The sequence below is a fragment of the Ochotona princeps genome, chromosome 12 (genome assembly GCF_030435755.1).
Source record: "Ochotona princeps isolate mOchPri1 chromosome 12, mOchPri1.hap1, whole genome shotgun sequence".
Taxonomy (NCBI): Eukaryota; Metazoa; Chordata; class Mammalia; order Lagomorpha; family Ochotonidae; genus Ochotona; species Ochotona princeps.
The window spans coordinates 2374075-2395904 of record NC_080843.1 but is presented as its reverse complement, the minus strand read 5'-3'; the positions used below and the strand labels follow the sequence as shown (position 1 = coordinate 2395904).

Below are 21830 nucleotides of genomic sequence, written 5' to 3'. Positions count from 1 at the left end.
AATTTGGGAACCATTTTCCATTGTGGCTGAGCTCGTCAAGGAACTTTGTATAGAAAGCCACACGCGGAGCCAGACTTTGAAGATCAGTGAAATCTGAGTAGAAGCTGAGGTGAGAACATTGTTGTTTTCAGAAGTGTTGATTGCTAAGGGTCATAATTCATAGATTAATAGTTGTTCCTGCTGCATAAGATTGCCTCAAGTGGTGTTCTCTTGTTCCCCTCCATCGGGCTGATGCCCTGGCAAGGCGATTTGGGCTGTATTCTTAGATGTGCTCCTTCCCCTGTGACGTCCATTTCCACCACATTCCTGTTTTTTGCTTTTTAAAATTCAGATCCTCTATGTCTCCAAGCAGTCATACCCTCCAAGCCTGATCACTGTGTAAGAAGTGGTTGTGACCCGTTGTCCAAGAAAGAACTTCCAAGATGGCTCATCAGCAACAGTCCATGTAGTCCTTGTGAGACACAGGACACTTTAGGGTGGGTGTTAAGTGGCTGCTACCTGATGCTTGCATGAGATGCCTGCTCACCTGGGGCAAATGTTCATGCTTTAGTACTGAAATGGTTTATACTGAAGAGACTGAAGGTACCATCTAACAGTGGTTATCTCTGGTTTGTGGTGTTACCAGTTACTTCTGGAAGCTGTATTTTCAGAACTGTGTACGATGAACCATGTTTTAAAATCAGACAAAGAAAACTTCAACGCAGTGTGAAAGAGAATATAGAGAGAAAACGACAGCTTAGCTTCATTTTACTACCCAGATCTGCTGGTTCCATGGAAACTGACCTAGTTCTGCACTGTTCTGTCTGCTGTAGAGATTTTAAATCTGGTGTACAAAGATCACTTGTGGAAGCAGAATGTGTGGCCGTGAAGTTAGAAACAACATAACCAGAAATGCTGGTGCTTCATGTCTGTGAAGTACCTTCAGATAGACGTGTAAGATTTTTGTCTTTGAGTCTTGCAAATGTGGCCAGATGCCTACTGGATACGAGCAGTAGTGAGCACTGGACCTGGAGACGCTGTTCCCAGTGTCAGGACTGGGAACTCTGCTTCTGTTTTGCTCTCCATGAAGTGGTTCATGGAAGTCTGGGGTGTACCTGCGTAATTTCCTCCTTGTTCATTTCCATCCTTTGAAGCAGCAGCAGCAGTGTGAGGAAGGCTTAAGTGATTTAAATGAATAGTTTCCAAAATTACTGCTCTATTTACAGCAGCTAAAATTGAGCCAGCTGTAAAATCCAAATACTTTAACTTTTAAACAGCTTGGTGGGGCCAAGGTCACGTCTTTGTGCCTTATTCCACTTACACTCCTGAATGCGCTCTCTGCTGTTGCCTCCTATGCTTCTAGCTTTGCTCACACTGCCCGTTTGTTCAAGAAGCTCTCCTGGAGCAGCCCCACAAGGTCTTCCTTCCATTTCCAGACTGCCCAATGCAGACTCTAGCGTCGGTGGCTGAAGCTTCTCTGCTCTCATCCACCCTGTGTTATACTCAAGTGACAAACGCTTTTGCATGTCCTGGTTGCACTTCTCTGGGCTCACATCAAAGCAGTTTGATGATCACAGAAGGACAGGGAGAGAAAATGCAGATGCAGTTTATGTTGGAGCCATGATCACAGGTCCCCAGCAGACAGACAACAAACTCCTGCCCTCTCACCAGGAACCCCAGAGGCACCATTGTTCTGCCTAGAAAGCCCTTATCTTTCTTTAACCTCCCACACTCCCAAATCAGAAACCACCAATTACAACCCCTGCACAGGTGCCTGCCTGAGACTCCTTTCTGTGGCTTTTAAGATCATTGCAGCTTGCCCAGATCTGATATTTTCCCAGATGGCCCTCTTGCACCCCACTTTCTTGCAGCCCATAGGGCAAGTAGATTCTGGTCAGTGACAGAATTCTTATATATTGTTATTTTGATATGCCATGTTCCAGAATATTTATTAAATTGTCCACATACTAATGTCTTCCCTTTTGACACACACACACACACACACACACACACACACACACACACACACACACACACACACACATTTCATTTAGAATTATATTTCAGTCTTGTACCATACGCTGTTGATGTTGATTCCGGTCGCACCTGTGGCATGAGCTTTTGTAGCAGCCGCTATGAGCTAGGCCTGTGGCTGAAGCATTGTTTATTGTGAAGTTTTCTTAATGCTCAAGCAACTGGTGTGGAAATTTGCCTGATTTTTAATGAGCCCCAGTTGTTCATCTTTTTGATTTTCATCCCTTTTCTTGCCAGTTTCACTCTGGATTTCATATTGGAAACTATTGTTTCTCTGCATGTATCTTCTGATTTAAGTTTTCTTCTCTAAGACTTTAGAAATAGGATTTATTTTTTCCACTTAAAATTAGTCAAAACTACCTAAATTTTTTAAAAAACACACAGTCAACAATTTGGATTTAAAAAATATGGAGCAAATGCATGGCACATTGGGATGAGACTTCGCTTACTTTGCTGACGCCCACACCACAGACTGTCCACCCTGGAGCCGCTTCCTGCTTTGCTCAGGGGGCAGAAGGTCCACCCTGGAGCCGCTTCCTGCTAGTGCTGCTCAGGGGGCAGAAGGTCCACCCTGGAGCCGCTTCCTGCTGGTGCTGCTCAGGGGGCAGAAGGCCCACCCTGGAGCCGCTTGCTGCTTTGCTCAGGGGGCAGAAGGATAGACTCGGAGTGGATGCCCACCTGCCCTCCCCCTGCCCTGTGTGTACATGCTGCTGTCATGTTCAAATAGTACACAAAGTTTTACAAATATGTTAGAATTCCATAAGTGGACATTTAATGCTGCATTCTAAATATATTTAATAGGTATCACATCTCCTTGGAACTTACACTTGTAACAGCATATTTGAAATTTTTATTGTTTTTAGCAATATTACGTTATTAAATATTAGGAAAATGAATGCTTCTCTCCTACTAGAACTCACAGAGTAGTGCAACTAGGAAAAAGAGAGCAGCCTTTAAACTTGCTGCTAAAGAGAGTCTTTCATCTTGGATAGCCACACCCACGTCCAAGTCCTATTGCCATGTGTCTGCCTGTTCAACTCCTTGTGACATCAGCGGCAGGTGGAGAATACATACTGAATGATTTGCATTCTGTAGTATTTGTCATTCAGACTATCCTGGATGGTGTGGGCCACTTGTATGCTGATGCTCTGCTGCTTCATCTTGGTGTTCTGCTGGGACTGACCATGAATTATTGAAATCTTGTCATTCTGCCTGACGGGTCCAGGCCCGTGCCCTTACTTGCCATCTGTTGTTGAATATGATACCATCCCTCTTTGGGGGAATAGACGATGATCAGCTCACACTCAGGATCAATTCAGGAACATTAGCCTTCCTGCTGACTTAACTGCTGAATCGATTAAGTTGGCTTCTCTTTCCTATCTATTCATTTGTATGTTTGTTTATTTATTCCTCCAAATTTCCTGGTCTGTACCAAGTATTGGCTTAGCAGACAAGCTACAAGGAGAAGGGAATCATCTAACATCCCTACTGAGTGGGAATCCCCAAGCCAGAGGATGAGACCCAGAGTAAACATGTAAACAGGTATTGATAGGGACCTCTGGAGGCAGCGCTGATGTGAAGGCCATGAAGCAGCTGTGCAGGTTTGTGAATGACCTGGGAGCAGAACGTAGGTGAGGAGCACTTTTGAATCAGTTGTGGAGGGAATGTGTTTCAAGGTGTGGCCCGTGAGTGATGAAGCCACCTAGGAGGGGAAGGAATGTGGAAGGTCTGAGGGCAGAGGGCGCCAGGCAGAGGGAAGACATCGTCGGGCTGATGACTTAGAGAAGCGAGACTCGCAGAAGCTACAACTTCTGTTTTAAAGTTTGTTAATGCTTCTCAGCTAGGCGTTGATGCTGCTTCTTTTGTTTCAGTATTCTTACTCAAGTTAGTGTCCATTACCTTCCCTTGCTTTTGATTCCAGACTTTTCAAAAACGCCCACACGTTTTCAAGTACTTTGGGACCCCATTACTGCAATTTAGCCACTACAACATGGCTGTATCAAAATGATGAAGAAATTGCATTCACATGATCCACCATGGACTATATAAATGATGGCAGTCCCATGAGCCTGTAACAGAGCGGAACAACTCCTATGTACAATATCCAAAAAATGGAAACAAATTGTCCACCAACTGATAACAGATGAAGAAATTGTGGTGAATATGTCAGTGGAATGCTACTCAGCCAGAAGAGGGAGAAATCTTGCCGTTTGAGTAGCGTGGGTGGAACTGGAAGTCTTCATGTCAAGTGAAAGAAGCCAAGCTCTGAAAGATAAATTCTGCCTCTCTCCCCCTCTCTCTTTTACCTCTCTGTCTCTCTCTCACACACACACCCTTTCAACTAAATATATATTTTAAAATGTTATTTTTCTCAGTGTAGGAAATTAGGCACAGGTTTTAATTTACTGTATCAGAAGTAGGTGAGCGGTTCTGATATATTCATCTGTGCCATCATGTTTGAAGTCAGATCTACCTCCACATTTGTTCTCCACTCATATCTGCAGCTAGCTCCAGTTGTCTTGTCTCCAAATTGAGTGGAAAGAATGTACTGAAGGTTGTGTATTAATACTGTATGTGTTGGATTGATTTATTTATTTTAAAGCATTACCCAAAGAGAGTGCAGTGGTTCAAGCACTTATGCCATCCTCTTCTGCTTTCCCAGGCACCTCAACAGGGAGCTGGATCAGAAGTGGAGCAGCTGGGTCTCAAACTGGTTCCCATATGGGACACGAGCATTGCAAATGGTGCTTTTACCCAACTGAACCACACGACTTGGTTCATGAAACTATTTCTGTAATCTTTCGGATTACAACCATGCCCTGAAAATAACAACCACAATGCAAATTCGGATGAAAGCTGGCCTGAGGGCAACTTCTGTCTTTCACTAATTGCTATTAAACACCAACGCTGGACTTGAGCATATAGTATGTTAAAAAATGATTGTTTGAGAATGACTCCTTTGCTCCATACTGTGGAAACTTGTGCTTCGAGCCACAATTGAAGGGTGTTCTGTGTTCCGGAGGATGTGTCATCTGACCTTGCGTTGTAGGCTCACTCCCCACAGGGCAGCGATTGGCAGAGATGAAGCCAGAACTGCCTAAATGGTTTTGACGAGAGCGGGCACGTTCAGAGTGGTATGGTCGTAGACAGCCTAAATGGTTTTGAATCGATCAAATTTTAAACTTTTTTTTTTGTCAAATTCAAAAAGCAATCTAGAAGCCATGGTGGACAGTTCAGTTACTAAGTCACTTGCAATGATGGCTGTGGCCAGTGAGGTGAGTTAAGAATGTATGTACTTTGGGCCCAGCGGCGTGGCCTAGCGGCTAAGGTCCTCGCCTTGGGAGCCCCGGGATCCCATATGGGCGCCGGTTCTGGTCCCGGCAGCTCCACTTCCCATCCAGCTCCCTGCTTGTGGCCTGGGAAAGCAGTCGAGGACGGCCCAAAGCTTTGGGACCCTGCACCCGTGTGGGAGACCTGGAAGAGGTTCCAGGTTCCCGGCTTCGGATCGACGTGCATCGGCCGTTGCGGCTCACTTGGGGAGTGAAACATCGGATGGAAGATCTTCCTCTCTGTCTCTCCTCCTCTTTGTATATCCGGCTTTCCAATAATAATAAAATCTTTTTTAAAAAAAACAGAATGTATGTACTTTAAAACAAGATAATACAGTACATAGGGACAGGTGTGATAACCTTGTGTGGGTCACTTCTGACTGTTGTCCTCTCTCTGACTTGTTCTGCATGAAAGGTCTTCTGCTGATAGGAAGTGGTTGTGAGGAGGTTAATTAAAGGCACAAAGTGTTGGGATTTTTGGAAAGATTAAGAGACCTGGGGCTTCATATTTTCAGAGTGTAGATGTCACCACTGTGCAGTAAGGTTGAGGAAACCTAAAGCAGAAGACTGCAGTTTTCATTCGCTATTCTCCACTCTGAACAGCTTCACCTCTCCAGGTCACCTTTGGAGGACCTGAATCCACCAGCAGCTTCACCTCTTCTGGCTTGAGGACTGCTGAGCAAGTCCCCGCCAAGCCCTGCCATCGCTCCACGAGTGCCTGAAGCACCTCACCTGCGATGAACAGGTGGAGTCAGTGCCCCACCTGCCCTGCAGAGGGTGCTGTTGCTCCCTGCCGCTGTGAACACAGGTGACAGGACCAGCATGTGTCCTCCAATCATTTGGGGGTTTCACTGCTTTTATGTGGCCACTAGGGCTGATAGCTGGGCATCTAGGCTCTTTTCTAAATGGAGTTGGCCTCAGTGGAGCACTTGGTTCCTCTGTGGCTTGGGACTTGGCATGTTCATTTGAAAAATGTGGCCAATAATACTGGCCGTGTTTTTGAAGGTTGGTGATAGTTCATCAGTCTGCTAATAATCTCTGCTTTCCATGCTGTGCACACAGCACAGGGGCAAACCTGGCCGTTGTCCCTGAGAACATGGGTGTGAAGATGGTGTACCTGTTGTCCGAAGCCTCCGTGGCAGTGTGAGCAAGCTCCTGGAGACCTGAGCAGCTGAGCACAGGTGATGGATGGGGCAAAGATGGGGTCACCGTGTTCCTGCTCTGCTTAGCAGGCATCTTAGTTGCAAGGCCCTTTCCTCGGAGTCCCGTGCTTTGCAGCGTCTGAACCCTGGAGTCCTTTTCCGTGTCTCTTTAAAATAATTTGTCCATTTACAGATTGTAACCACGGAAGTGTTTTCTCTTTAGAAATTGTTCACTGTGGCCATGTGTAAATGGAATATACCTCGGCACTTTGCAATTCTGGTTCAGTACTTTGTCTTACGCTAGTATGAAAATCTGATTCTAAATTTGAGTCTCTAGTGTGTGTATTTTGTTAAGTCAGAATTACTGAGATGTCATTTATGTGTAGAAGTCTGTTTTTGGGAGGATAAATTCTTGAAAATGATCATTTATTAATTTTAAGAGTTGCAGAGATAGGGGGAGATCTTCCATCTGTTGGTTCACTCCCCAAGTGGCTGCATTGGCTGGAGCTGGGTCCAAGAACCTCTTTTGGGTCTCCCATGTGGGTGACAGAGACCCAGGCATTTAGGCTGTCTTCCACTGATTTTCCAAGGCACTTAGCAGGGAGCTGGATTAGCAGTGGGGCAGCTAGAACATGAACTGGTGCTCCTATGAGATTCTAGCTTTGCAGGCAGCGGCTTTACCCACCTCGTCACAATGCCCTACCCATGAGTAAGCTTTCTTTGTACAGTTCTGTACATAGTTTTTATACGGAATTTTATGTGGGCTTATGCTTTCTTTTCTCTTTGACAAACTTTCAGGAGTCCAGTTGCTGTGTCCTATGATGAGGCAGGCATGAGAGCCCTGCCCCCACATATTGCTGAGTGATTTCTCATTTTAGAAATGACCTACCATGGATCTGTTCACTCAGCAGTTTGTGGGCATTTCTTTTGCCCCTGAATTGGACTCTTGTGAATATGGATTCTACAAGTGTTCAAATGCAGGTTATTATTATTTTGGGTTGGAAGCATTGTTTTATTTGCATTTGGCAGATAGAAGTGGGATTTCAGTATCATTTTGATACATTGAATTTTCTGGCCTGCCATGGAGGCAGAAGTTACAGAACTGTGATACATAAACCACACAGTGATAGGGAACACTAGATAAAGTATCAGGTGTTTTTAAAAACCATCTCTTAATAGAGGGTATGTAACCAAGGACATATTGCTAGTCTCCCTCCCTGTACTGAGACATCCATGTCCCAAGGTCTAGATTGGTCTGCTCTCTGTAGACCAAGCTCTTTGGCTTTATGCCCTTTGCTTTCAAACTCCACTCACTTCCTAAGCTCATTCTGCTAAAATAACAGCTGCCAGGTGTCCTTCCCTAGTTGCCAGCACCACGTGCCTGTTTGGGGTCCTATTGGACCTCCTCTCGCTTCTGGTCTCTTGTCTCCTGCGTTCCCTCCACCCCCTTTTGAGTCTGTGTGCTGGTTCCTGGGCTCCAACAGGTAGCACATCTGCCTAACACCTAAACTGCCTTAACCCACTATTTGGATGCCAATGTTGTTTTTCAGTCCTGAATAGCTTCCTGTGACAGAACTGAAACAATAGAATTTTTTTTTTTTTTGCTTTGATGATATTAATCCACTTTTTGCGTTTTGTTGTTTTTGTTGTCGTTTTATTTTCAACTTTTCACATTTCCCAAACTGAACAAATACTTTTTGTGTTTCTAACCTCTGCCTGTCTTCTTTCTTCTTTGGGTTGAGGTTTTTTTCCTTTAAACTGTTACCTGCTGTCAAATTCCAGGTCCAATGTCTTGGAATCTTGAGCTTCTTCAGTACCAGGTCTTACCATTTGTGAGTGAATTTGGAATCTTGTCAATATTTTTTCTTCAGGTCTGTGTGGCTTAGCACTATTCTTTGTTTGGCCTTCATAGACAATGTGAGTACAAAGATGTGACTAACTAAGCTTGGAACTGCAAAATGTGCTAATAATCACTGTGCATGTAGAATTTTTTAAATGATTTATTTGAATGAATTAGTAAGCAGATGGACAAACGAGTGCATGACCGAGTACCTGTAATGACAGGTGCTTGATGTGCTCTCTAGATGTTTCTGTGGCTCACTGGTCAGTGGAGCAAAGCAGGAGGGTGTTGATTGAAGTGTGCTTTTCATCACAAGAAAGCTCTTAATAACCACAGCACACTACTTCACATCAATTTTCAGATACATTCATGAAAAACATTAAAATGCAAGCAGTGGTTCAGTGAGCTTCAGTGACATGAAAAGCACCAGCCTGAGCTTGCATGCTCCAAGAACAGGTTCTGCAGTACTCCTGTGGCCCTGCATCTTCTAGGGAGTGAACTGTGGAGTTGGCCTACTGCAGTGGGAACAACACAGAATTCTTTCATTTCCTCTCAAGGTTTCGTTGAGTGAATGAATTTCTATGACACTTGAAACTGTATTCTTTGAAAATAAATTATATATATATATTCAGATGTCCTACATAACATAAAAATATAGCCCTTTTCTCTGTATATGGAATAAACAATATATTCCCAACACAAGAGAACCAGTGCAGATGACTCAAGGTCCCAACACAAGAGAACCAGAGCAGATGACTCAAGGGATATATTCTTCAGCTCATGGGGCTGTCAATAGAAAGTTGACATGTAATGGCCTAAGTACAAAAGGAAATCCACTCACTCTGATAGCTGGAAGATAGCCTGCAAAGTCTAAACACATGCCTGTGTCAGGCACTGCTTTGTGTAGGATGTGGTGATTGAACTGATATTTATTCTCATGTTCATATTCTCTCCCTCATTGTATCATTGTCTTTTTGTTTTCTTTTCCAGAAGCTATGGACATTGATCATAATGCCTCCACATCTTAGTGATTTTATCTTAAAACACTAGCGGGTGCTTTAAAACCAACCAACCAACCAACCAACCAACCAACCAACCAACAAAACAGTGCTCCTTTATGAAACCTGCATGAGGATCCAGACATTGACCACAGTGTAAGGGTCACTATGCTGGGCTGAGCCTGCATCCGGCAGCTGTCTAAGACCCAATATCTAATAACCCCACGAAATCTATGTGGATCTGGTGACAGCTGACTCCACAGAGAAGGGTGAATCAAAACTCATGCATCCTTGTATGTAGTGATGGAGAATGGTATACACCATGTGGTGGAGGAGCGGGAGGGAAACGGGAGTGAAGGTAAAGGTTATGGAAGCATTGGTTGGTTTGTATGGCGCAGTCAGTAACAGCAGAGGAAGAGTTGGTTAGTTTGTATGGCGCAGTCAGTGACAGTAACAGCAGAGGAAGAGTTGGTTAGTTTGTATGGCGCAGTCAGTAACAGCAGAGGAAGAGTTGGTTGGTTTGTATGGCGCAGTCAGTGACAGTAACAGCAGAGGAAGAGTTGGTTGGTTTGTATGGCGCAGTCAGTAACAGCAGAGGAAGAGTTGGTTGGTTTGTATGGCGCAGTCAGTGACAGTAACAGCAGAGGAAGAGTTGGTTGGTTTGTATGGCGCAGTCAGTAACAGTAACAGCAGAGGAAGAGTTGGTTGGTTTGTATGGCACAGTCAGTAATAGCAGAGGAAGAGTTGGTTAGTTTGTGTGGCGCAGTCAGTAACAGTAACAGCAGAGGGCAAGCTGGAGCCCTTGGATCCCGAGCTCTCAGGGTTGTGGCCCTCTGTGCTGACTCTGCCATTATTCTGAGTGACTTTTAAGATGAAAGTGTTTTTCAAAGGTCTTGCTAAGCCAAGCTTAGTTAATGTGGTCACCAAGACCTGAGAGTGGGAGGGTCCTCAGGCTGGGCATAGAGATACCTCTCTTTGTATCCTACTCTGTTCTTAAGTCAGTTTTGAGATTGACCTTGAAGATCTTCTTTCGTCTGAGAGTGTCAAACATGATATGAAGGATAGTTAAAGTCATTTGAATACACAAACCATATAACCAAGAAAAGGTAACAGAAGATATACCACTTCTTTTCCCTTGAAAGTATTTACATTCAGAGGAAAATAGACTGCAAAAAGTCAAAATTATTACAATGAGAGATCCAATTTTGTCTCAGATCACTTCAGAACTGAACTTGTATCACATTTAAATAATATTTAACAGTAAATAACGTTTCAAAGTAGTATTTCAAATACCTTTGCAATTTTAAAAAATGTTCACAGCCATGGAGGTTGTGTTCATGAACCCAATACACACTTGCAAGTGTGTGTGTGTGTTCACATTTATTAATTTATTTTGAAAGGCGCAATGAGAGAGATTGAGGAAGAGATCAAGAAACAAGACAGATCTTCCATCAACTGGTTCACTCACCAAATAGCCACAACAGCAAGGCTGGGCCAGGCCACAGCCATGAGCCAGGAGCTTCATCCAAGTCTCCTACATAAGTGTCAGGGGACCAAGCAGTTGAAGTACTTGAAACTGTTGCATTAGCAGGAAGCTGGTTTTGAAACAAAGGTGTAGGTGCTGGGACTGTCACCTGCACTTCCTGTGAGATGCTAATGCTGAAAGCAGTGGCTTAACTGACTGTGCTACAAAATCAGCCCTGCTCATGTACTCTTGACTTAAACTAAAAATAACAGCTAAAAGGAATTACAACTTCAGGCCACTAGTCTTGACTTTGGAGAATGCCCTGTGTATTTCCAAGTATTGCTTCAAGATTCAGACTAGTGGTGTCAAGTAGGAAGGGCTTCTGTTTATGTAGATGGCAGACAGGAAGGGGAGACAGTCCCTGGACACAAGGAACCCATCTATTGAAAACCTTGGTTCGTGGAGTAGTGAGCTGAACCTCTTGCAACCCCAGCTGAAGATGCTGAGAAGGGATAGAATAGGGAGATGTGGATTGAGAGTGGATTGAGAGCTCCAAATGGATGGTTCTGGAACCGGTGACCTAAATGTCTTCTACTGATACGAACCCGAAGAGGGCTTCTGCCTTGAGCTAGGGCCTGTGCATGCAGTTGCCCTGCTCGTCAGGGACTGTAAGTTTCCAAGGTTTCCTCTTCCAGAAGGACAAGGTTGTCTTTGTGTTTCCCACCCTTGGACACCCAGGAAAGCAGGGTGGTGTTTGGAAGGACAGGAGCAATTCAGAAGGAGCAAGGTCTGTGTGTGTGAAGACCGTGGAGAGGCATGGCAGGTGTGTGAAGACCGTGGAGAGGCATCAGGAGGCAGGTGACCTTAGGAGAGCTGGACTTTCTGGAGAAGTCCTCCTTGAGCATGCACCTGACAAGACTTCTCTGAGACCTCACGAAATGTATTAGCCCTGGATCCTCCTGAGATGTGAGGCAGAGAGGAAGGGCAGTGTGGCTAAAGTCACACAAAGGCACACAACAGTGAGGGGGTAGGGAGTGAGGATTTGGTATGCAAAGATGAGGCTGTAGGTTTCCAGGCCTCATGGATTCTTTGCGGGGACCTGACTGGCCAGAGATCCATGGATCAGGAGTAGTTCTGGAACCAGCTGTGCACAGGACAGAATGTTCATGACATGGAGCCCTTTACCAACTACACCCAGTTACAAGCTGGGACCAGTGAGGTGATAAACAGTGGCCATCATGGGAGGTGATTGTCTTCAGTTTTATTGTTGCCTACACAAAGTCCTGGAAGGAGTTGTGGCTGCGAATCTGCTTCCATGGCAAAGCTTTCATATTAAAACCACTTCTTATTAGTAAAGAAATATAGCATGTGAAGTAGAAACCTAGGCATGCGTAGATTGATGTGTAAAATTATAGATTGTACAGTAATTTTATGTCATGTTTACTTGTTTTTTTCCCACATTAATTTAAAAACATCTATCACATTCCTGTTGCTAGAAAACCGTACTCAAATAACTGCATAGAAGCCCCCCAAATGGCCTCTAGGTGCGTAGATTTAGAAATTAAAGATAAATACAAAGGAGTGAAAGAAAAAATTATTGGTGGTTTTCTTGAAAGGAATTTAAATTATTTAAAATTATCTAAATGTATTTCCTCATCTTTTAGAGGAGCACTTCCAACCAGGGTTCGAGCAGAGAGGTGTTGTTTGCGGCATCTGTAGCTCGTGTAGAACCTAACGCCCATGCTTTGCCAGCTGTAATTTCTTTGTGCTGTTTTTTGCTCTGTAAATAGGGATGCATGGTTGCAGCTTGATTACAAGGATGCTGAAATCTAGCTCTTTCTAAATACTTCAATGCTTAGGGGCACTTTAAGCTTTGGGAGAGTGTGTTGAAATTGATTGTAGTCTTGTCTTTGAAAATTCCCATTGTTCTTTTGTTTGGTCATGTATACAATAAGAAGAGAATTGTGGCAAATCAAGCCTGTGGATATAGAGTGGATTAAATCCATGCCTGTGAAAACATTGCTGAAGAGAGGAAAGGGACAGTGGAGTATGAGGGAGTAGGAGAGGCAGGGGAGTGAAGGGAGTGTGGTGGTCTTCTTGGAACTTCGTGTATGGAACAGGTAAAGTTTGTTCCATCTGTATTAATGAAATTTTAAAAGTAGTGCAAAAAGCAAGAAAATTCGGCAGTATTTTAAATGCTTCTTGATCACCATTAACCATTGTGGGAGGAAAAATTAACTTTTTGTGAAATTAAGGAGTGTTAATTGCTGTCATAGTTAAAACCTAAAATATCAGTGGCCATGCACAGGGGCAGTTCACTTCTCAGATGGAGGCTGTTTGTGAGTGGCCTGGGCAGCATCCTAGCTGAATGCCCCAGAGAGGTGGCTTCTGAGGGTGCTTCGGTGGGTGCAGGCGCTCAGCATCAAGCTGACGGAGGGGAGAAACAATAAAATACATGTGACATTGCCTTTGAGGGAAGCCTGGGAAAGTGAAAAATGAAGTCCAGTTAGGTGTCTAAGATAGGATAACGGCACAGGTTTGTAGACAGCAGCTGACCCCAGCCACAAAGGAGCTACGTGCAGCCCAGCCATGCTAGTTAACTCGTGCAGCATTGTGAGAATGAGATTCTGCTTAATACTGACTTAGCTCCTGTGTATTGTTCTCTAGGCAGAGACAGAATTGTGGGAGACTCAATGTTTATCCGGAAGAGATCTCAACAGTTTAGCTCTGTTATGCAACAATTAAAAACCAGTGCCTGTCCGCAGGAACACCCATCCCAGAGAGTTACACCATAGGACATCCGCATCGCCACCTGATGTGTTCATCACTGTCATCCGTGGCTCCCTGATTGAAAAGTTCCAGAGGTTTAGTGTAGAGGACACTGAAACCATGTGTCCCCAAACTGCTGTTTTTGATGTGTTGTCTCACAGATGGATACATGCACATGACATCCCCAGTCCACCTGTTACTGGACAGCAGCAGCTATACCACCCATTATATTTTCAGATTATGTGAAAAAAATCAATTTGTGAATTAATTAAAGTCAAAACATGGGAAATTATTTGGCAAGGAAATATGAGTATGTTAAAATCAATATTCCGTACCTGTCTGGAAATGAAAGTTAATGACTGTGCACTTTAAACTTCCCTGGATCATGAGGCCAAAGAAGCATATTAATCTAAGAACACCCTGGGTGCTGCTTTTTGACAGCCTGTGAGAGCTTGCGCGACGAATCATGAGCTGTCACCACAGATTTCTTCAAAGTCCACTGAGAATTCCCCCCGACATCCTTCCTGAGAGTTCAGGACAGGATGATTTCTGTGTTACTGGAGTATCCTCGGCTGTCAAACAGTGCTCGTCAGCACAGGACCCTGGGACGTTGTTTGACGTCTTCAGGTTTCTGGGAGGCCTGAATGATCCCTGGGCACCAGGTGATGATCCACAGGAGTCACAGGAGTCAATATAGCAAGCTCAGTGTCATTCTCTGAGCAGACTGGAAAGCAAATGACAACTCCTGCTTGCCATTAATGAGTGCTCTCAGACAGTTTGTGGCGTTGGTCCTGGTTTTTCCAAACATGCCAGCCAGTTCCAGAGCCATTTGTCATTATTCCAGAACCACTGTAGTGTGTTGGTGTTTAGGTGTTAGGAAAGAAAACTATTGATATGGAGATGGTAAGTTCTTCCAGTATGGCTTTGGCAAGTATGAAAGTATTAGGAAAATGTGACTCACCCCTTTTTTGGTCAAATGCAAGTAAATTCCTAAATAGTTTTTCTCCCGCCTTCCCTCCCTTTTATGCAAAAGCTTGTGTATGTTAAATATCAGGCTTTAGAGAACCAGTGAGAGTTTTGTTTATTCTTGAGTCTTTATGCAGACATATTTGACCTTGTCATTTGGCCTTTCTCCATTTGTTTGGCCTTGGATCAGTCACTGCACCGCTCCATTTTCTTTGCTTGCAAAGCACCAATGTCCGTATCAGTGTATTGAGTGATTCTGACAGCAGGAAATTTCCAGGTGTCTAGAGAAACAGGAATGAAAATAAGATCATTATGACTTGACCCTTTCAGAAGAACAGGACGCTTTCTGAAGGTGAAGCAGGCTGTTGGTGTGTGATCTTCTCAGATGTGGCAAATGATCAACAACATTTTGAGCATTAGTTGCTTCGTCCTACTTAGGAATGGCATCACGCTTGTGAAAAACAGGTCAACATCGATTTTGTGACCTTGTTCCTGGAATTTTCAGTGTTTTAATGTTAATTTTTCTGACAGCTATAAAATATAGCAAATATAAGTGTTTACACATTTTCATGACAGGCGCTTGGGGTGGTGTTTATGGGAAACAACATGTGGAAAAGAGTGTTTTCAATCCTATAACAGAGAATTCAGTTTGTAGCCAATACATTAAACAAAAACTGTATTAGCTACAATCCGTTCTATGATTACAGTTTTCCCAAAGAAGAAAATCCTCTGCTCTGTTCCTGAGTTTTGGACCAAGCCACAGTGAAGGATTTTAAAAATGGAAGTTATGGATGATGAGGAAAAGGCTTCAGCAATAAATCTGCCAAAAATTCCTATTGTAGCATTTTTAAATATTGATATAATTACCTATTCTAGTACTTTGAGCAGTCACCATGACAGGCAAACCCTGTTTTATTAGTGTGTTCTGAAAGACTTCCCCACAAAATTTAGCATGCAAAGTTCAGTTAGCGTTAACCAATCATATAGAAGGAGGTTAGAACAATAGTAGACATTCAAACCTCTGCTATGGATCTAAAGGAATAGGAACAAATGAAATGTTGCTGATTTTAAATATATAATATATAATATATAATATATAATATATAATATATATATATACCTTTCATTTCATTTATATTCTCTTATTTGAATTTTGTATTACTCTGAAAGTTTGTTTTATATATATTCTCAAAAACATTTTTGTTGATAGTTTTGTATTTCATTGCAATTCCATTTATTTTTGCTCTATTCCTTATTATTTCCTGTGTGATGTTGGCTTGCGTGTTGTTCAGTTTTTGAGACTTTTTTTAATACGAGCTTCCCTCTTCATATTGCCTTTGCTGTATCACACAGGGTTTGAAATATTGTGCTCTTGTTTCATTATTTCAAGGAAGTTGTTGGTATCCTATCTGGTCACTCATGTTTAATTTCCACATATTTGTGAGTGTTCTATTGTTCTTCTTGCTGTTAATTTATATTTTCATCCCTTTGTATTCTGGAAAGATAAGTGAGGTGATTTCAGTGTATTCAGTTTTACGGCACTTGATTTGAGGAGTAACAGACCTGATTCTAGGTCCAGTCTAGAACATGCCGCGTGTGCAGGTCCAGTCTAGAACATGCCGCGTGTGCAGGTCCAGTCTAGAACATGCCGCATGTGCAGGTCCAGTCTAGAACATGCCCCATGTGCTGATGGGAGTGTATGTTCTGTAGCTGTTGGGTAAAATATCTTACAAATGTCTGGTAGGTCCATTTGCTCACTAATATCATGCAACTCTTATGTATCTGTTGATTTTCTCTCTAAGATCTTTTGTAAGAGTGAAATGTTGATGTCACCCACTATTAGAAGATTGGAGTCTTTCTTAAGTCTGCTGGTTGGTCTTATTATATATATTTTTATGATCATTACATCACATCTTATTGATCAGTTAATTCTTTTATCATAAATCTTAAGTAAATCGTCAACTTTGAGGTCTTCCTTAAGCCATAGAAGGTTTTTATATTTGTAAATTGGACATTGAAAGAATTGAATGAGGTTATGACATGTGAGTAGAATAATAGGAAATCAAGTGTGCTACACTTTGTAGTGCTGCTCTGTTGACATAGGATTAGGTCTAGTGACATTTCCATTTTATCTCTTTTAGGTTGCTTTCAGCTATGTAACGTTTTTCGATCCCATGAAATGGAAATTGACCAGTGCCTGCTGGAGTCCCTCCCCCTGGGCCAACGGCAGCGTCTGGTGAAACGTATGCGTGGAGAGCAGCTTAAAGCTTACTATGAGCGGGAGAAGGCTCTGCAGAAGCAGGAAGGATTCCTGAAGAGGCTGAGGCATGGCAAGAGCCAGAAGGTTCGTTTCAACCTCTCTGACATGGTGCAGGATGCCATTGTCCACCACAACGACAAAGAAGGTACACGCCAGAGAAGGGGCCCTGTCAGGACTGACTGGACTTGCTGCCTGCTGGGGAGGGGTGCGTGTGTGCGTGTGTGTGTGTGTGTGAAATTCCTTTTAAATAGTTAGCTGTCAACGTTCAAAACAAATCAACCTTTCAGTAAAAGTCCTGTCTTGTAAATGTGGAAAAAAAAGTGTAAAATTTTGGTTCACTCCCAACACCTGAAAAGGCCCAAAGCCAGAAACTAGCTCCCTCTGGTTCTGTCACCTGAGTGGCAGGGACCCCATCAGTGGATACGGCGCCATCGTCTCCCAATGTGTACGATTAGTAGGAAGGGAGAGTCAAGAGCAGGAGCTGGTAAGAACGCAGGCATTGCCGTAGGAGATGAAGTTGTCTTTTAAGAAGGTGCATGTATCCACATGGGTGACAGGGATATAGCACGTTCCCCTGGAATCACATTAACGCTCAGTGGCTTTGACTTGAATTGGCTGCTCAGATGTGGAATCCGGTCACCCCAGAGAGTAGATCATACAACTGCTGCAAACACCAAGCCTGCATGCAGGCGTCTTAACTGGAATGTTAACTCTTAGGCAAATGTCTTCTCTAGATTTATATTCTGATGCCTCCCCAGTATATGATGGTAGGGAAAGCAGTCAATTCATGCAGTTTATCATTTTGTGCAGTATTGCAGTAGGTTTGTGTTTATGCAATGAGAGATAAAAAAGTTTGCTCTCCAATGTACATCATTTAATTAAACTGGGAAAAAGAAAAAAAATGAATATAACTGGACGCAGTTACTGCACAAAATTGAAGTGTCATATTAGTACAGCAGCGAGGCAGTTCCTTGGGGAACGCCGTATTTCAGAGACGCTTTTCTTGATGATTTCTTATAACTTAGATGTTTAAAAGAATGACAGGCAAGCCCTCTGTGCTGAAAATCACTGTCTATGTGAGTCACAGGCACAGAGACCTTTGGAACCAGTGGCAAATGAACAGGGTGACTACCGAGGCCATTTTAAGTTGAATGAGACTGTAGGACACTCCATGGTTTGGTTTGAAATGGAAAGCAATGGAAACCATTGTGTATTCTTCAGAAGTATATTTTTATGAAGCCTGGGATTTCTAGCAATGCTTCATGGTGGTTATCGCTCCATGTGGTCAACTGAGGGGAAAGGATGAGACCAGGAAGCAGACAGAACAACTAAGAACCACTGTTGTCATTTCACGGTCGAGAGAATCAGCAGGGCTGGGGTAGCTGCAATGGAGTCAGAAATGGTCCCCAGTCATATTCATATACTGTGTATTAGTTCATCAAGTGTGTACTGAGTTCACTAGTCAAGTGTGACGGTCAGTTGTGATTGGATCAAACTGTCTCTCTGTTGCCCACTGTCATGTGTGGGTGGCAGAGAAGTGCAAGCTTAAACATGTGGTATGCTGGGGACTGCTAAATGCTGCAAGAAGCTTCCAAAGAGATAGAGCTCACTATGTGCATGTCTGATGGTGAGCATGTCCAGCAGATGCAAAGCCCTTAAGGCAGGAACACCTCTGCTGCTGAAGGAGCTGCAGACCAGTGTAAACAAGGGCGGGCGACAGAGCAGGGCAAACCAGACGAGGTGGGGCCTGAGATGTGCCCAGAGGGGCTGGAGGTGGGTTATTAGTTGATCATGCTCATGTCACAAAACCATACAAATCCACAGATAGTTTGGTTTGTGCTGGAGGTTGGGAGAGTGCAGTGGAGAGGCCCTGAAATCTCTCGTGTCTCTGACTGCCCCGTGAGCCCCTTGCTTCTGCCTGGCTGTCTCTGTGCGCAGTGGAGAGGCCCTGGAAGCTCCCGTGCCTCTGACCGAACCGTGAGCTCCATGCTTCTGCCTGGCTGTCTCTGTGTGCTTTGTGGTGTTCTTTACCACAGGTAAGTAAGCCAAAAGCTTCCATGAGTTCTGTGAGCCACCCCAGCACACTGTTGACCTGAAGCATCAAAGTGCTAACCTGGGACTTGTGGTGAATGTGTGAAGCAGAGATCACCTTAATGGGACTGAGACCGTAACCTCTTGTATGGGGAAGGTCCAGGAGGAGGCTTGGTGTCCCTCACATTGTCAGGCAGGTGCAGCATCTGTTGTGTTAGTGTGTGAGGGCAGTGATAACAATGCCGTGGGCAGGGCTTGCATGACAGGTTTCAAGTCCAAGGTCAGGGTGTCAGCAGATGTATTTTCTCTCTCCTTGCAGCCATATGGACATCTCTCTGCATCCATAAATACTCACCTTTCTTCCCATCCCCAGCCTCCCACTGTATTTGTAACATTATTGGTGATATTGGATTTGGGCCTTCCCTACAAACACTGAAATGTCCTGTCTCAGAATCCAGCCACATCCTGAGGTTGGGCCACCACTGTTGAATCTGGGGAGACAGAATTCATCCTGTCACTCTGGTGAAGGAGAGAAGAAAATAGAATGAGGCAGAGAAAGTTACAGGATGCAGGAAGGGTAGCAGAAAATGTTCCATGAGGTGACAGTGTGCGGCCAAGACTGTGCCATAGGGCGTCATCCTCCAGGAAATGGGCCTGTGATGGCACACGAGCAGAGCATCACTGAATCATGCTTTTGCTGCAGGAGATCGGAATAGACGTTTTCATGCATACTGCAGATGTTACAGAATATAAAAGCCTGTTACAGCTGACATCGATGATGGAGTTACAAGTAGGGGTAATAGGGCGGGAACTGCAGTCAACAGAGAAAGCCAAGGAGAATTAAGGTGTTTGTAGTGTTCCAAAACATGTTCATCGTCTGGACCCGGGTCTTATCTTACAAACTTGTGACTGTGGTGCAGAGCATGAGGACGAGGTAGAGTTCTGATTAGCAAGACCAGCTGAGGAACTAAACCAAATTCAAGGTCAAGTTGAAAAATGCAGTGGAATGTTTGACTCTAACTCATTCCTAAAATTCCTTTATGTGTGCTCCTAACTTGCTGAAGTATTTTAAAAGCAACATTACTGTATGTATGGGCAGATTTTCCTAGACAGTTTGAATAGTCAGGAACCAGTGTTAATGCAGGGAGAGCTGTGTTATGATGGGGAGCTGTGGTGCATAATTGGGGATGGGGATAGCTTTCTGGTGTGTAGCTTCTTCCTTGGGAAGGAGATGGAAGGCGTAAGTAGAGAATGCTGTAGCCGATTGCAGAAGGTCAGTCCAGGTGCCGTCCTGTGTGGATAATGGAAGATGTAAGTGGAGAGTGGAGTAGCTGATCACGGGAGGTCAGTCCAGGAACCATCTTATGTAGATAATGGAATGGCATAGCCGATCGCAGGAGGTCAGATGGGTGCAATCCTCTGTAGAGACATGCATACTTCATCAGCCTCCCATGCAGTTGCCGCAGACAAGCAGTATTTTTACAAAGACTAAAGGCCAAGTTCAAAGGCTTCTACCTTGGTTTCCCTGCTTGCTGTTGAATTGTATCACTGCCCCTTGTCAAATAACAAAGGTTCTTGACTGACAGTTTCCACACTCAGTCTATGGTTAAATAGGCAGCTACCTTAAACATAGACATACGGATAACACAATCTCAATAGAAGATAAATCTGTCTTTTCCAAAGTCAGGGGGACTGTCCACAGTGTTTTTTTCCCAGTAGATAGCACTGGCAGAATCGGTGATGACAGGCGCACGTCTGGCCCTGGGCTCGTGTCTTTGGTAACACAGTTACTTCTAAGGGTGCCATCTCTTCTGTGTAGTCCTTGTTACACTTACACTTCTGTGGAATTTTTGAAATAATTAATTGAACTAATTGGCCTCCAAATTTTCTCAGTATCATAATGTAAGACTACAAGCTGTTGGTACTTACATGATGCTCACATGTTTGAACTTAAACCATCTTCTTGTACAGACCTGTCTCACAGGAGAACCACGGCTCCCATGGGATTGAATGTCAAATATGAACTGTTTTCAGTGTTGAGATAGGAGATGTTTAGCCACAGCTTCTTGGTAGAGTTTCCTTTCCTCTGAAATTTCACTTCAGGCTGTTGGTTGGAGAGCTGTGGCATAAAAATGCACAATTAGATAATTTCATTAGAGATTTTACAAAAGTACGTTTTAGCAAAGACCGAGCACTTGAAGATCAACAGAGTAAAAATTATAGATCTTGCACATAACATGTATATAGCTTAATGACATCATGAAAGTCATATTCTTTGAGTTTCAATTTTCTCACAGGTTATACAGAAAGAATGGCTTATAAACTTGTTGTAAGAATTGGACATCAAGTAGGCACTTGTTAAATGGTAGTTAGTAAACTATCAAGAGGTTGCTAACAGATACGTTGTCACAATATTTCTTACAACCCAATAAAGTCAGTATGGTTAAACTGCTGCCATAAAATGCTGTGACTTTTTTTAAACTTTAGGTTATAAATTTTAAGAGCATGTATTGTTGATGTAACATTTGAACTTAAATGGAATTTTATTTTCATAGTTCATGTGGGCTTCAAACCTGCTAACTCTGAGTAACACTTGGTATTTTGGTTACCACACATGACAAAAATATGTTATAGATATTAAAACACAGAATAATGCAACTATTGGTTGTAATTTTAATTATCTACATAATACATGTTTGCCTTAAATGTCAGGCACATACTTTTTAATCATGTTGCTTTATATGAATAATTTTAAAAACCCAAATTCTATCATGATAATGTATTAAAATAATTTAGATAATTATTTTAATTGAATGGCCAACAGGAATCTCTATGTGAATAACAGACACTTTAACTTATCTTTACAATTATCATATTTTGTCCAATTAGTCTTCATTGTAAAACTGCATTGCTGAACTCAAACCCTAATCTATTTTATTATTGTTAGTTATCAGTTTGTATACAGTGAATGAATATAAAAATCTGAACTGTCTGAAATGAGAAAGATAAAAACACAG

At 43.2% G+C, this 21830-nt stretch overlaps 1 protein-coding gene across 2 annotated transcripts in view; it reads left to right on the top strand.

Moving 5' to 3' along the window:
• Nucleotides 1-16665: 16665 nt before the first annotated feature.
• MYO16 (myosin XVI) overlaps nt 16666-21830 on the top strand; it is a 375466-nt gene continuing 370301 nt past the window's right edge. The window contains exon 1 of one of the 2 annotated variants that reach the window (XM_058670587.1): nt 16666-16927. In XM_058670587.1, coding sequence (XP_058526570.1) covers nt 16702-16927 — 226 coding nt within the window. In that variant the 5' untranslated portion in view covers nt 16666-16701. The remainder of the gene's footprint in view (nt 16928-21830) is intronic. The other variant, XM_058670588.1, reaches the window with a different exon arrangement.